Source organism: Lithobates pipiens, unplaced genomic scaffold (assembly GCF_037356315.1).
Source record: "Lithobates pipiens isolate NorthernLeopardFrog02 unplaced genomic scaffold, aLitPip1_a1.2 Scaffold_16, whole genome shotgun sequence".
Taxonomy (NCBI): Eukaryota; Metazoa; Chordata; class Amphibia; order Anura; family Ranidae; genus Lithobates; species Lithobates pipiens.
The window spans coordinates 236,551,125-236,565,254 of NW_027507748.1; the positions used below are offsets into that span (position 1 = coordinate 236,551,125).

At 49.5% G+C, this 14,130-nt stretch overlaps 1 protein-coding gene across 7 annotated transcripts in view; it reads right to left on the bottom strand.

The window, feature by feature from the left end:
* The window catches only part of LOC143982461 (C4b-binding protein alpha chain-like), a 505,748-nt gene that overhangs the window by 368,108 nt on the left and 123,510 nt on the right, over window positions 1-14,130 (bottom strand). For 4 of the 7 annotated variants that reach the window (XM_077481191.1, XM_077481190.1, XM_077481186.1 and 1 more), the window contains 2 exons: window positions 7,367-7,420; window positions 2,543-2,596 (listed from right to left, as the gene is read on the bottom strand). In XM_077481191.1, the coding sequence (XP_077337317.1) occupies window positions 2,543-2,596; window positions 7,367-7,420 (108 nt within the window). The remainder of the gene's footprint in view (window positions 1-2,542; window positions 2,597-7,366; window positions 7,421-14,130) is intronic. The other 3 variants (XM_077481187.1, XM_077481189.1, XM_077481188.1) reach the window with 2 other exon arrangements.

Consider the following 14,130-nt stretch of genomic DNA (forward strand, 5'->3'; position numbering starts at 1 on the left):
TTGGGAACTGGCTGCAGGGTTTCTGCGTCTATGCAGGGGTGCTCTGTGAGAAATTTCAGGAGCTGGGCCCTTCTCTCTTCGGATACATGGATCTCATTTGGGGGCATACAAAACGTATGGTGGGCAGTGCTGGTTCAATTGGTTTCACCAGAGGATGGCTGCCTGGAAAGACCTGCGTTTTGACTGCCAGGATGGGTGCCTTTGGCTGCTACCCATGTGCCCACATAGACCTTTCAGTCCCCTGCTGCAAATCCCTGATTGTAATGGGCCTTTGCTACCAAATGTCAACAAGGAGACACAGCTGGAGTTCTGCAAGCGAGTGCTGAAGGAAGCAGAGAGGTGTGTATAGATGGTGTATAGGAAGAGTGGTGCCTGAAGTTGTTTGAAGTCCAGTGGGCATCTCATAATTCCCAATTGCCATCAAAGTTCTATCCCTCAATAAATAACAAAAACAAAGCACTGGACTGTTTTCTGTCTCTGAGGTCACTGTGAAGATTCGGTGTGCCTGGCTGTGCAGGGTGGGGGATTCCATTACTTGCAGCCCTTAAGTGGGTGCACCACGTTTAGGGGCTTCATCTGGGATATTGTGCATGGTTAACCTTGCACAGCCATTGCTCCTAGCAACCGTAAATTCATCGAGCCGGGGAACTGTACTTTGCTTCCAGGATCGCTGAGGGTTAAAACCAGGGAGAGACGAACTGTGACTGTGTGCTAAAAGTCAAGTGCCATAGTCCATGGCAATTGTGGGGAACTGCTGTTGAGTTAGTACTGCATACCCAGTTGCCCCAAATTGTGTCTGGGATGGACACTTGTACTAAAACCTACTATTCAGTGAGAACTGTTATGTGCTGTCACCCGTGGCAATCACAGCGGCCAATCCTCCTTTTATAGTGAAGAGGTTGGATTTTCCAGAAAGTCTCATTAATACAACCACACGTTTTAACTTTTCACTTACTATTCTTACCCTAGTACATGGCTACAGAACCCCTCTCCATCAACCCCTCTCCATCGTCTCATATTCATAACATATAGGTGAGGTGTTCTTTTGTCCAGAGAGAGAGCTGGGAACAGTTCTCACACATAAAAGTGAAGGAGCATAAGTGATTATCAGCTTATAAGATTTCTGACTTCAGGATAAAATGTATTTGTTTTTCAACTATCAACAAGTTATAACAAAATGCTTTTAAACACTTACAGTATGTATATGTAAATGTATGTTTAACATATTAAAAAGAAACCAAATGTGTATTGTTTACATATCTTTAAAGAGGAAGTAAACCCTGATGGGTTTACTTCCTCTTTTTTTCCCTGCAAAGGTAAAGCATAATGGACTACTATGCATCGCATAGTAGCTCATTATGTGTCACTTACCTGACACAGGAGCCAGCGAAGTCGCCGCTGATCCCTGTAGTCCGCCGCGTCCATCTTGCTGGTGGCGTCTCGCAGCTCCGACCAATGACAGCGGCGAAGCCGCGATGACGTCACTCCCGCGCATGCGCACGGGAGTCGCGTCTCGCAGCTCCGCCGCTGCCACTCGGCGAAGCCGCGATGACGTCACTCCCGCGCATGCGCACGGGAGTCGACAAATTTGGCAAATCCATTCTTGGATTTGCCGCATTTAGTGCGCATGCGCGCCGCTGTCTACGGCGCATGCGCCGTAGACAGCGGTGCCCATTTTCGGGCAAATATCTCCTAAACCATATAGGTTTAGGAGATATTGCTTGGACCTACAGGTAAGCCTTAATCTAGGCTTACCTATAGGTCCAAGTTGTTTGGAAGGGTTTACTTCCTCTTTAAAGAGTGAAAAATAACTGTATCATGGTCATACGCAAAGCAATCCACCCTACAACTTAGGCCGCGTACACACGGGCGGACTGTTCGCCCAACCTTGTCCGCTGAACAGTGTTTGGGCGGACAGTCCGCTCGTGTGTGGGGCTTCAGCGGACAGTTGGACGAACAAGGTCTTACGGAAATTCCGAAAAACTGTCCGCTGAAACAAGGTTTCAGCGGACTGTTCGCTCGTGTGTAGGCTTGTTCGGCCAACTAAGTCTCGCGCATGCTCAGAAAGGATTTCCACGTCGGAAGGTTGCATTGCAGTGTATAGGACGTCGTATTTTTCGTCCCGTCGTACGTGCCGTTCACGTCATCGCGCACGGTTTCAGCAAACTGTTCGTCCGTCGTGTGTGGCCATGTCCGTCCATGCTAAGTTTGAGCGGACTGTTTGCCGAAACTGTTGGACGGACAAAGTTGGGCGAACAGTCCGCGCGTGTGTACGCGGCCTTACAGTTTCTAATTAAAATGTGAAAAAAAATTAAAATAGTTGGTAATAGTTTGCCTTGGTCTATTTATTCATTTAAAAAATGGTTTAAAGTGGTTGAATTTGCCTGAAAATTGCTGTGTATCAGCACTTCTTTGTTTTCTTTTCTTTTTTTTGGTGCACATCAAAAACCTCAACACTTAACTCTGAAACCAATGCACTGGCATTATCACAGTATGAGATCACTACCCCAATGTTAAGCCATTAGAATGAACATCAAAATACCTCTTGAAGTGGAGGTTTTAGTGGTAGTTCTTTCTTTTTTTCCTTCAAAATCATCTATAAGGCATAAGAAGAAAAAACATTTCTAACTCTTCTTTTAGTCAGGGTGAATTCCAAAGTATATACATATACAGTAAATCAATAAAAAAAAAAAAAAAAAAAAAAAAGAATGACTTGTAAATTATTGTTATACAGTAGTTTGACCTTTGTCCTTGTGTATTTAGACACATCTTTGTTAGGACCCCCATAGTGAATAGTGATCTGATAACCATTTTCCATCATATTGCACACCAGCATTTCCTAGTATCTAAAAGTTTTTAAACACTGCAATCCAGTCAGACAAAACAGGTAATGGGGTTTGGATTCAGCACTAAAAGTTTAGTCATGTACTAATGTTCTGTGAACATGCCTTGTACCAAACCCAGGTAGGTTTGGCTCACCCCTAATTAGGAGACCACAGATGATACTGCAGTGTAAAACTGGCCAACAAGACAGTTTTTATCTTGGATAATGTGCCTGACCAGTGTATTGCTACTATTTGTAAAATAAAAAAAGGATGTGCAGTGAATGTGAGTGATGTAAGGTGGGTTAGAAGCACACTGTTCTTGCTCTTTGTTCTTTCTTTCTTTAAAATGGAGTGGTGGCATGCTGGAAACACAAGGCAACTCCAAGAGTGAATGGTCACTAACACGTCAAAGAACAAAAGGTCCTATTCATTAAAAAATAAAAATAAATACTAGGGGAAATTGTGCAGCAATAACAGAGTGTAACCTAAACAAAGACCTTATCAACATAAAATAACAAGTGACTAACAAATGAATAACAAGCAATAAAAAGTTTGCTATGGACAGGACAGCAGCTAAATGTGACTTTTTAAATCAGCTGGTTTAAGTTAATTTACCACACCGCAAAAAAAATGTCCCTAATAGTAAAACAAAAAGGGCTAGCATATAGGCTGATTACTCATTATTCAGAATGTAATTATATTTTCCTAATTCACCCTAATCTCTCCCTATGCAGTTGGTTAGATGGCCCTATTCTTTTTCTACAAAAGTATCAATAATCTGTCAGGCCGCGTACACACGCGCGGACTGTTCGCCCAACCTTGTCCGCTGAACAGTGTTTGGGCGGACAGTCCGCTCGTGTGTGGGGCTTCAGCGGACAGTTTCAGCGGACAGTTGGACGAACAAGGTCTTACGGAAATTCCGAAAAACTGTCCGCTGAAACAAGGTTTCAGCGGACTGTTCGCTCGTGTGTAGGCTTGTTCGGCCAACTAAGTCTCGCGCATGCTCAGAAAGGATTTTCACGCCGAAAGCTATAATGCAGTGTATAGGACGTCGTATTTTTCGTCCCGTCGTACGTGCCGTTCACGTCATCGCGCACGGTTTCAGCAAACTGTTCGTCCGTCGTGTGTGGCCATGTCCGTCCATGCTAAGTTTGAGCGGACTGTTTGCCGAAACTGTTGGACGGACAAAGTTGGGCGAACAGTCCGCGCGTGTGTACGCGGCCTCAGTCTGTCTGCTCTGTATTCCCTTTTATAGCGTGGGGGTTGGCGTTTCCAGAAAGTCTCATTAAGGGTCGGTTCACACTGCAGGCGAGGCGAGGCGACACCGACTTGCCTCGCCGCGACCTGCCGCGACCTCAGCGGCAACTTGCAGATGACTTCTGTATAGAAGTCAATGCAAGTCGCCCCGAGGTCACCCAGAAGTAGTACAGGAACCTTTTTTCTGAGTCGGAGCGACTCGAGTCGCTCCTCTCAGAACGGTTCCATTGTACAGAACGGGGGCGACTTGTCACACTGCGGCGAGGCGAGTCGTGTCGCCTCGCATCGCCCGCAGTGTGAACCGGCCCTAAAGGAATCACACATTTTAACTTTTTTAACTTAAGTGATCATCAGCTTACAAGATTTCTGACTTTAGGATCAAGTGTATTTGTTTTTAAACTATAAAACAGATATAACAAAATTAATTTTAAATACATATATTGTGTAAATGTATGTTTAACAGATCAAAAAGAAATCACATTTTTATTGTTTACATATGTTTAAAGTCTGACAAATAACCTTACGATGGTCATACACAAAGCAGTATACTAGACAATTTCAACCACTTTCTATTTACAATATGAGCAAAAGAATCAATCCACCCTACAACTTACAGTTTCTAATTAAAATGTGAAATAATCAAAATAGTTAGCGATAGTTTTTATCTATTTATTAATTTTAAAAAATGGTTTAAAGTGGTTAAAGTGCACATCAAAAACCTCAACACTAGACTCTGAAACCAATGCACTAGCATTAGCACAATACAAGAACACTACCCCAATATTAAGTCTTAGGCCGCGTACACACGCGCGGACTGTTCGCCCAACCTTGTTCGGCAAACAGTTTGTCAAACAGTCCGCTCAAAATTTGCATGAGCGGACTTGCCCACACACGAGCGGACTGTTTGACGAACAAGGTTGGGCAAACAGTTCGCTCAACTTTTGAAATGAACGGACTCGCCCACGTAAGGAGGAGGCAAATCCGCCCATTTCGAGCGCGTGTACAGGTAGGCGGGGCCCGCGAAGGAGACGTCGCGGGCTCCGCCGCCTGGAATGGGCTTAAAGGGGAACCCCAACGCCGAAAAAAATCGGCGTGGGGGTTCCCCCCAAGTCCACACCAGACCCTTGTCCGAGCACGCTACCCGGCCGGCCAGGAAAGGGGGCGAGCGAGCGCGCCCCCCCCTCCTGAGCCGTACCAGGCCGCGTGCCCTCAACATGGGGGGTGCCTTGGGGAAGGGGGGGCCGCGCGGCCCCCCCACCCCAAAGCACCTTGTCCCCATGTTGATGAGGACAAGGGCCTCTTCCCGACAACCCTGGCCGTTGGTTGTCGGGGTCTGCGGGCGGGGGGCTTATCGGAATCCGGGAGCCCCCTTTAAGAAGGGGGCCCCCGGATACCGGCCCCCCACCCTATGTGAATGAGTATGGGGTACAATGTACCCCTACCCATTCACCTGTGAAATAAAGTACAAATAAAAACACAACACAGGGGGAAAAAATATTTTATTGCACAGCCGGGGGTCTTCCGTCTTCGGGGGTCTTCTCGCCGGACTCCTCCGCTATGTGTGTGTAGCTCTTTTGCCAGCGGAGGAGTCCGGCTTTCTTCCTCCCCGCCGCCGGCCTCTTCTCCCGACTTCGGGGGTCTTGTCCCCCTCTTCGGTTCTTCTGCCGGGCCACCGCGCCTGGTCCGGTGGCCCGGTCTTCTGTCGCCGTCTTCCGTTCTTCTGTCGCCGCCTTCGGTTCTTCTGCCGGGCCACCGCGCCTTCTTGTAGCTCTTTTACAGGCGGTGGCCCGGTCTTCTGTCGCCGTCGCCGTCGCCGCCTTCCGTTCGTGTTCTTCTTCTTGTTCTTCTTGTTCTTCTCCAGGCGATGTTGACACGTCGCTCCCTCCGGCCGGAATGCCAGAGCCGCCCTGCGCTGTGACTTATATAGTGACAATGGGGCGGGGTCACATGGTATATGTCACATGGGTTGATGTCACATGGTGACCCCGCCCCCTTACGATGTCATAGTCCCCATGTGACATCAACCCATGTGACCAACCCATGTGACATATACCATGTGACCCCGCCCCATTGTCACTATATAAGTGACCGCACAGCGCGTCCCCGGCATTCCGGCCGGAGAGCTCGTCGAGTCAACATCGCCTGGAGAAGAACAAGAAGAACAAGAAGAAGAACAAGAACGGAAGGCGGCGACGGCGACGGCGACAGAAGACCGGGCCACCGCCTGTAAAAGAGCTACAAGAAGGCGCGGTGGCCCGGCAGAAGAACCGAAGGCGGCGACAGAAGAACGGAAGACGGCGACAGAAGACCGGGCCACCGGACCAGGCGCGGTGGCCCGGCAGAAGAACCGAAGAGGGGGACAAGACCCCCGAAGTCGGGAGAAGAGGCCGGCGGCGGGGAGGAAGAAAGCCGGACTCCTCCGCTGGCAAAAGAGCTACACACACATAGCGGAGGAGTCCGGCGAGAAGACCCCCGAAGACGGAAGACCCCCGGCTGTGCAATAAAATATTTTTTCCCCCTGTGTTGTGTTTTTATTTGTACTTTATTTCACAGGTGAATGGGTAGGGGTACATTGTACCCCATACTCATTCACATAGGGTGGGGGGCCGGTATCCGGGGGCCCCCTTCTTAAAGGGGGCTCCCGGATTCCGATAAGCCCCCCGCCCGCAGACCCCGACAACCAACGGCCAGGGTTGTCGGGAAGAGGCCCTTGTCCTCATCAACATGGGGACAAGGTGCTTTGGGGTGGGGGGGCCGCGCGGCCCCCCCTTCCCCAAGGCACCCCCCCATGTTGAGGGCACGCGGCCTGGTACGGCTCAGGAGGGGGGGCGCGCTCGCTCGCCCCCCTTTCCTGGCCGGCCGGGTAGCGTGCTCGGACAAGGGTCTGGTGTGGACTTGGGGGGAACCCCCACGCCGATTTTTTTCGGCGTTGGGGTTCCCCTTTAAGCCCATTCCAGGCGGCGGAGCCCGCGACGTCTCCTTCGCGGGCCCCGCCTACCTGTACACGCGCTCGAAATGGGCGGACTTTCCGAGCGGGAACAGTCCGCTCATTTCGAAAGTACAGCGGACAAGCCCACACACGGGCGGACTGTTCGCTCAAACACAGTTTCAGCGGACAGTTTTTCGGAATTTCCGAAAGACTTTGTCCGTCCAACTGTCCGCTGAAACTGTCCGCTGAAAGCCCACACACGAGCGGACTGTCCGCCCAAACACTGTTCAGCGGACAAGGTTGGGCGAACAGTCCGCCCGTGTGTACGCGGCCTTAAGAATGAACATTAAAATACCTGTTGAAGTGTGTGTTTCAGTGGTAGTTGTCTCTTTTTTTCCTTCAAAATCATCTATAAGGGATAAGAAGAAAAAAAAATTGTAACTCGTCTTTTATTCATGGTGAATTCCAAAGTAATGTATATACAGTGAATACAATACAAATGAATGACTTGTAAGTGACTACTAAGGCCCCTTTCACACTGAGGCAGTTTTCAAGCATTTTAGCGCTAGAAATAGTGCCTGAAAAGTGCTTTCACACTGGGACGGTGCGCTTGTGTGACATTAGGAAAAGTCCTGCATCAGCATCTTTTGGGCGGCTCGGGAGCGCTATAAATAGTGCTCCCAAAATTCCACTGCCCATTGAAATGAATAGGCCTTAAAAGTGCTTTGAATGTGCCGCAAAACGGGACATTTTTCCTTTTCTGTAAGGTCATGCTCTCACGTGACCTTAAAAAATTCGCACCACTAGCGCCCCGAAAAGCACTGAAAAAGTCCTGCTGAAGCACCACAAAAACAACCGGCACTTAAGTGTTGTTTTAGTGCAGCTTCATTGTGAAAGGGGACTTATAGTTTGACCCTATTTTTTCATTATGTATTTAGACACATCTTTGTTAGGACCCTCAGAGTAAATAGTGATATGGTAACCCTTTTCCATCATATTGCACACAAGCATTTCCTAGTATATAAAAGTTTTTTAAACACTGCAATCCATTCAGGTGTGGGTAATTCATTTAAAGCCTACATCTAGTTTTAATTTTTTATTAGTTCAGAATAGAATGGGAAGAATTAACATTTATTTCAGGTTATTATTTCTGTCTGTGACCCTGTTGGTGAAGTTCTTCCCACAGTTCCTTTCAGTTGCTTGTACAAGAAATGAGGGTCTGTGTCAGGGAAATGGCCATGTTGTGGGCAACTCCACCAGTAACCGTCATGGTTGCGCCAGACAAGTTTCCATGCGCTTGCGTGCACGCAGAGGCACAACAGCCAGGACGCGGCAGTCTGCGCTCGCCGATGCGCACACACACACGTGTGCACACGCCACAACAATTGTAGGCACACCCCTACGGCCTATTTAAACTGATCAGTGACACTTGCAGTTTGCTGGATTATCAACAGCTTCCTGTGTTCCTGTGCTTGTTTACTCTGAAGACCCCTGGCTTGAATCCTGCTTGGGTTGACCTGTGATCCTGTTATCTCCTCACTCTGATCCCCGGCTTGTTGACTACTCTTCGATTCCTTGCCCTCGGTGTACGACCCGGCTTGTTCCTGTATTCTTCATAGACTGGCTCCTGGTATCTGACCCCTGGCCTGGCTGCGGACCCTGCTCCTGGTTTACCCTGCTACTTATGACTTCAGACTGCTGCCCAGATTGCTACTCAGCACGTTCCAGCTGTCTACAGTCTATCAGCCAGCCTGCAGCATCCCTGGCAACCCGTGCACCTTTGGGCACCGCATCCCCTGTATCACTTCCAGGGGAGTGCTGCACTCAGCTGCAAGGGACGCCCTCTCAGCAACCCGGCCTCACACCAGAGACTTGACAGGCTGCAGTTGTCACCACAACAGTAAAGGACAGGAAGAAAAAAAAACACTGTTAGAGGTTATAACCCCTCACTCTGCTACAAAAGTGTTTTGGAATAGCCAACCCATATTTATTGTCTTTACCGACATCACTGTAACACTTGTAATTAGTGATGGATGAACTTCTGACGGGATGTTTCGCGAACGCAGCCGATAGTTTGCGAACCATAACGTTCGCGGCGGGCCCCATTGACTTCAATGGGAGGCGAACTTTGCAAACCTACAGGTCAAATTTGCAGCCACAAAATAACTAATAGCTGTGCAAACATAGTCCCACCACATGGCCAATGACATAACACATGTATGAGGTGAATCTGGGATCGACAACTACAAGCATTCTTTTTTTATATGGGAAATTGTTGTGACAATTCAGGACTGTGGAGCGCATGAAGGCAATGGAGGAGAGGGAAGGTCAGGGTAGACAAAGAAGAGGGTGCAGGAGATGATCACCAGCAGCGTGACATACAGCAATGACACCTGCACCGTGATAGAGTGATCTGACAACAGCACCGTGATAGAGAGCACTGACATCAGCAGCGTGACATAAAGCACTAACACCAGCACCGTGATATAAAGCACTGACAGCAGCACCGTGATAGAGAGAACTGACATCAGCAGCGTGACATACAGCAATGACACCTGCACCGTGATAGAGTGATCTGACACCAGCACCGTGATAGAGAGCACTGACATCAGCAGCGTGACATAAAGTACTAACACCAGCACCGTGATATACAGCACTGATAGCAGCACCGTGATAGAGAGCACTGACATCAGCAGCGTGACATACAGCAATGACACCTGCACCATGATAGAGTCATCTGACACCAGCACCGTGATAGAGAGCACTGACATCAGCAGCGTGACATAAAGCACTAACACCAGCACTGTGATATACAGCACTGACAGCAGCACTGTGATAGAGAGCACTGACATCAGCAGCGTGACATACAGCAATGACACCTGCACCATGATAGAGTCATCTGACAACAGCACCGTGATAGAGAGCACTGACATCAGCAGCGTGACATAAAGCCCTAACATCAGCACCATGATATACAGCACTGACAGCAGCACCGTGATAGAGAGCACTGACATCAGCAGCGTGACATACAGCAATGACACCTGCACCGTGATAGAGTCATCTGACACCAGCACCGTGATAGAGAGCACTGACATCAGCAGCTTGACATAAAGCACTAACACCAGCACCGTGATATACAGCACTGATAGCAGCACCGTGATAGAGAGCACTGACATCAGCAGCGTGACATACAGCAATGACACCTGCACCATGATAGAGTCATCTGACACCAGCACCGTGATAGAGAGCACTGACATCAGCAGCGTGACATAAAGCACTAACACCAGCACTGTGATATACAGCACTGACAGCAGCACTGTGATAGAGAGCACTGACATCAGCAGCGTGACATACAGCAATGACACCTGCACCATGATAGAGTCATCTGACAACAGCACCGTGATAGAGAGCACTGACATCAGCAGCGTAACATAAAGCCCTAACATCAGCACCATGATATACAGCACTGACAGCAGCACCGTGATAGAGAGCACTGACATCAGCAGCGTGACATACAGCAATGACACCTGCACCGTGATAGAGTCATCTGACACCAGCACCGTGATAGAGAGCACTGACATCAGCAGCTTGACATAAAGCACTAACACCAGCACCGTGATATACAGCACTGACAGCAGCACCGTGATAGAGAGCACTGACATCAGCAGCGTGATATACAGCAATGACACCTGCACCGTGATAGAGTCATCTGACACCAGCACCATGATAGAGAGCACTGACATCAGCAGCGTGACATAAAGCACTAACACCAGCACTGTGATATACAGCACTGACAGCAGCACTGTGATAGAGAGCACTGACATCAGCAGCGTGACATACAGCAATGACACCTGCACCATGATAGAGTGATCTGACAACAGCACCGTGATAGAAAGCACTGACATCAGCAGCGTGACATAAAGCCCTAACATCAGCACCATGATATACAGCACTGACAGCAGCACCGTGATAGAGAGCACTGACATCAGCAGCGTGACATACAGCAATGACACCTGCACCGTGATAGAGTCATCTGACACCAGCACCGTGATAGAGAGCACTGACATCAGCAGCTTGACATAAAGCACTAACACCAGCACCGTGATATACAGCACTGACAGCAGCACCGTGATAGAGAGCACTGACATCAGCAGCGTGATATACAGCAATGACACCTGCACCGTGATAGAGTGATCTGACACCAGCACCGTGATCGAGAGCACTGACATCAGCAGCGTGACTTAAAGCACTGACACCAGCACCGTGATATACAGCACTGACAGCAGCACTGTGATAGAGAGCACTGACATCAGCAGCGTGACATACAGCAATGACACCTGCACCGTGATAGAGTGATCTGACACCAGCAACGTGATAGAGAGCACTGACACCTGCACCGTAAGCAGCCCCAGGAGGAAGTCAGCACAGCACACGGATGGTGGGAGCCCCTCATAATGAGCATAGCACAGGGATGGTGGGAGCCCCTCATATTATGCACAGCAGAGGTACAGCCCCAGGAGGAAGTCAGCACAGCACAGGGATGGTGGGAGCCCCTCATAATAAGCAGCCCCAGGAGGAAGTCAGCACAGCTCAGGGATGGTGGGAGCCCCTCATAATAAGCAGCCCCAGTAGAAATAGGACACCGCTCAACCTCTTCAAACAGGAGGGTATGGGCATATAGTACGGTGTGCTTTTTTTGGACAAGGAAGTGAGCCAAATGAAGAAAGAAGGTCTGTGTGCTCGATTGAAAAAATAGTTTATAGACATATACATGGTCTACTGGTCACATGTGTTGAATTCCTCCGAGATCCATGCTTCATTCATTTTTAGAAATGTGAGGTAGTTAACACTGTTGTGAGCTAGGCGAGTACGCTTATCGGTCACGATCCCCCCTGCTGTGCTGAACGTCCTTTCGGACAGGACACTGGACGAGGGGCAAGCCAACAGTTCGATTGCAAATTGGGCAAGCTCTGGCCAGAGGTCAAGCCTGCCCACCCAGTAGTCAAGGTGTTCATCACTCCTCAGAGCGTCCACATCGGCTGTTAACCCAATGTAGTCGGACACCTGACGGTCTAGGCGTTCCCTGATGCTGGATCCGGATGACACCTGTCGATGGGTCTGCTGAAAGAATGACCTCATATCCGAAGTCACCAACACATCTTCAAACCGGCCTCTTCTTGCAGGGGCTGTTGGATTGGTACCCGCAACTCCTTCTCTGGGAGTGGGAATTGCTCCTCTGCCAGCGCACGCAAAAGCAGAATGCAGCATTTCTCCAAGCAAGGCCTGGAAGTGCTGCATTCTGACAGCCCTCTGTGACGGCGGTAGCATTTCCGCCATTTTGTGTTTGTACCGGGGGTCTAAGTACGTTGCCACCCAGTACTGGTCCTTGACCCTTATGCTTTTTATACGGGGGTCCCTATTAAAACACTGGAGCATGAAAGCCCCCATTTGCACTAAAGTGGAAGTGGTGTGGTGGCCTGGCTCCTGCTCATCATCCAGGATAATGTCGTCCTCTTCATTCTCCTCTCCCCATCCACGCACAACAACAGGGGTCCCAGAAAAGTTTAAAGCATGCTCTTCTTGCTCTTCTTGCTCTTCTTGCTCCTCATCCACCCTGGCACCATCCTCCTCTGACTCCTCTTCAGACTCCTGTTGTTGACTTGTCTCAGATAGAGTAGCCCCCCCTGGGAATTCATCCAGCATTGCGACTTCCTCATTTTCCCGCACCTGCTCCTCCACAGCTTGATCAATGACACGACGCAATGCACGCTTCATAAAGAAGGCATAAGGTACCATGTCACTGATGGCGCCATGGCTGCGACTGACCAGTTTGGTGATCTCCTCAAATGGGCGCAGAAGTCTGCATGCATCGCGCATGAGCAGCCACTGGCGCGGTGAAAAAAACCCCAGCTCCCCAGAACCTGTTCTGCCGCAGAGTTCATACAGGTAGACGTTAACTGCACGTTTCTGCTGGAGCAGCCTATCAAGCATATAGAAGGTTGAGTTCCATCGCGTCAGGCAATCGCAAATAAGACGTCTGACTGGCAGATTGTGTTGCCGCTGAATATCAGCAAGGCGAGCCATGGCCGTGTAAGATCTTCTGAAATGGGCCGAGATTTTCCTTGCCTGCAAGATGTCCTGGACCCCAGGGTATTTGACATCAAATCGCTGCACGACCAAGTTTAAGACGTGTCCCATGCATGGCACGTGCGTGATTTTGCCCTGTTTCAATGCGCTAAGCAGATTGGCACCATTGTCACACACCACTTTACCAACTGTCAAATTGAGCGGTGTTAGCCACTGATCTGCCTGTGAACGCAAAGCTGAAAGGAGTACCGGGCCAGTGTGGCTCTTGGCTTCCAGGCACAACAGACGCAGCACGGCATGGCAACGTCTCACCTAGCATGTTGAATAGGTTCTGGGGAGCTTGGGCGGCGCAGCGGAAGAGATGCTAGCAGCAGAAAAGGAGGAGTCAGCCGAGGAGGAGAGGGAGGAGGATGGAGTAGGAGGAGGAGGAGAAGAAGGGCCAGGCCTGCATGCAATCCGTGGCGGTAAAACCAAATCTACATGGGTGCCACGGGTTACATGCTTGACGGCCGTCAAAAGGTTCACCCAGTGGACAGTAAAAGTGATATACCTTACCTGCCCGTGTTTGCTAGACCACATGTCTGTGGTCAGATGTATCTTGGCACCGACACTGTGTGCCAGAGATACATTCACTTGCCGCTGAACATGGCCATATAGCTCTGGGATGCCCTTCTGTGAGAAATACTTCCTTCCTGGGACCTTCCCATGTGGTGTTTTAATGGCCACAAATTTGGGAAAGGCCTCCGAGTCCCCAAGTTTATATGGCAGTAGTTAGCGGGCTATGAGTTCTGACAAGCCAGCCGTCAACCGTTGGGCAAGAGGGTTATCCGGCGTCATCATTTTTTTACGCTCGAACATTAGGCCCACGGAAGCCTGCCTTTTTGCAAAAAAACGTGAGCTTGGCGTGATGGAAGGTGGAGTGGAGGACAATTGTGAGGAGAGAGGAGAAGGAGAAGTAGAAGACGAGGCTGGACGGTGAGAGCCTGGAGTGTGGCTTTGTGTGTTCCGTTGCTCCCACTGGGCTCGGTGATG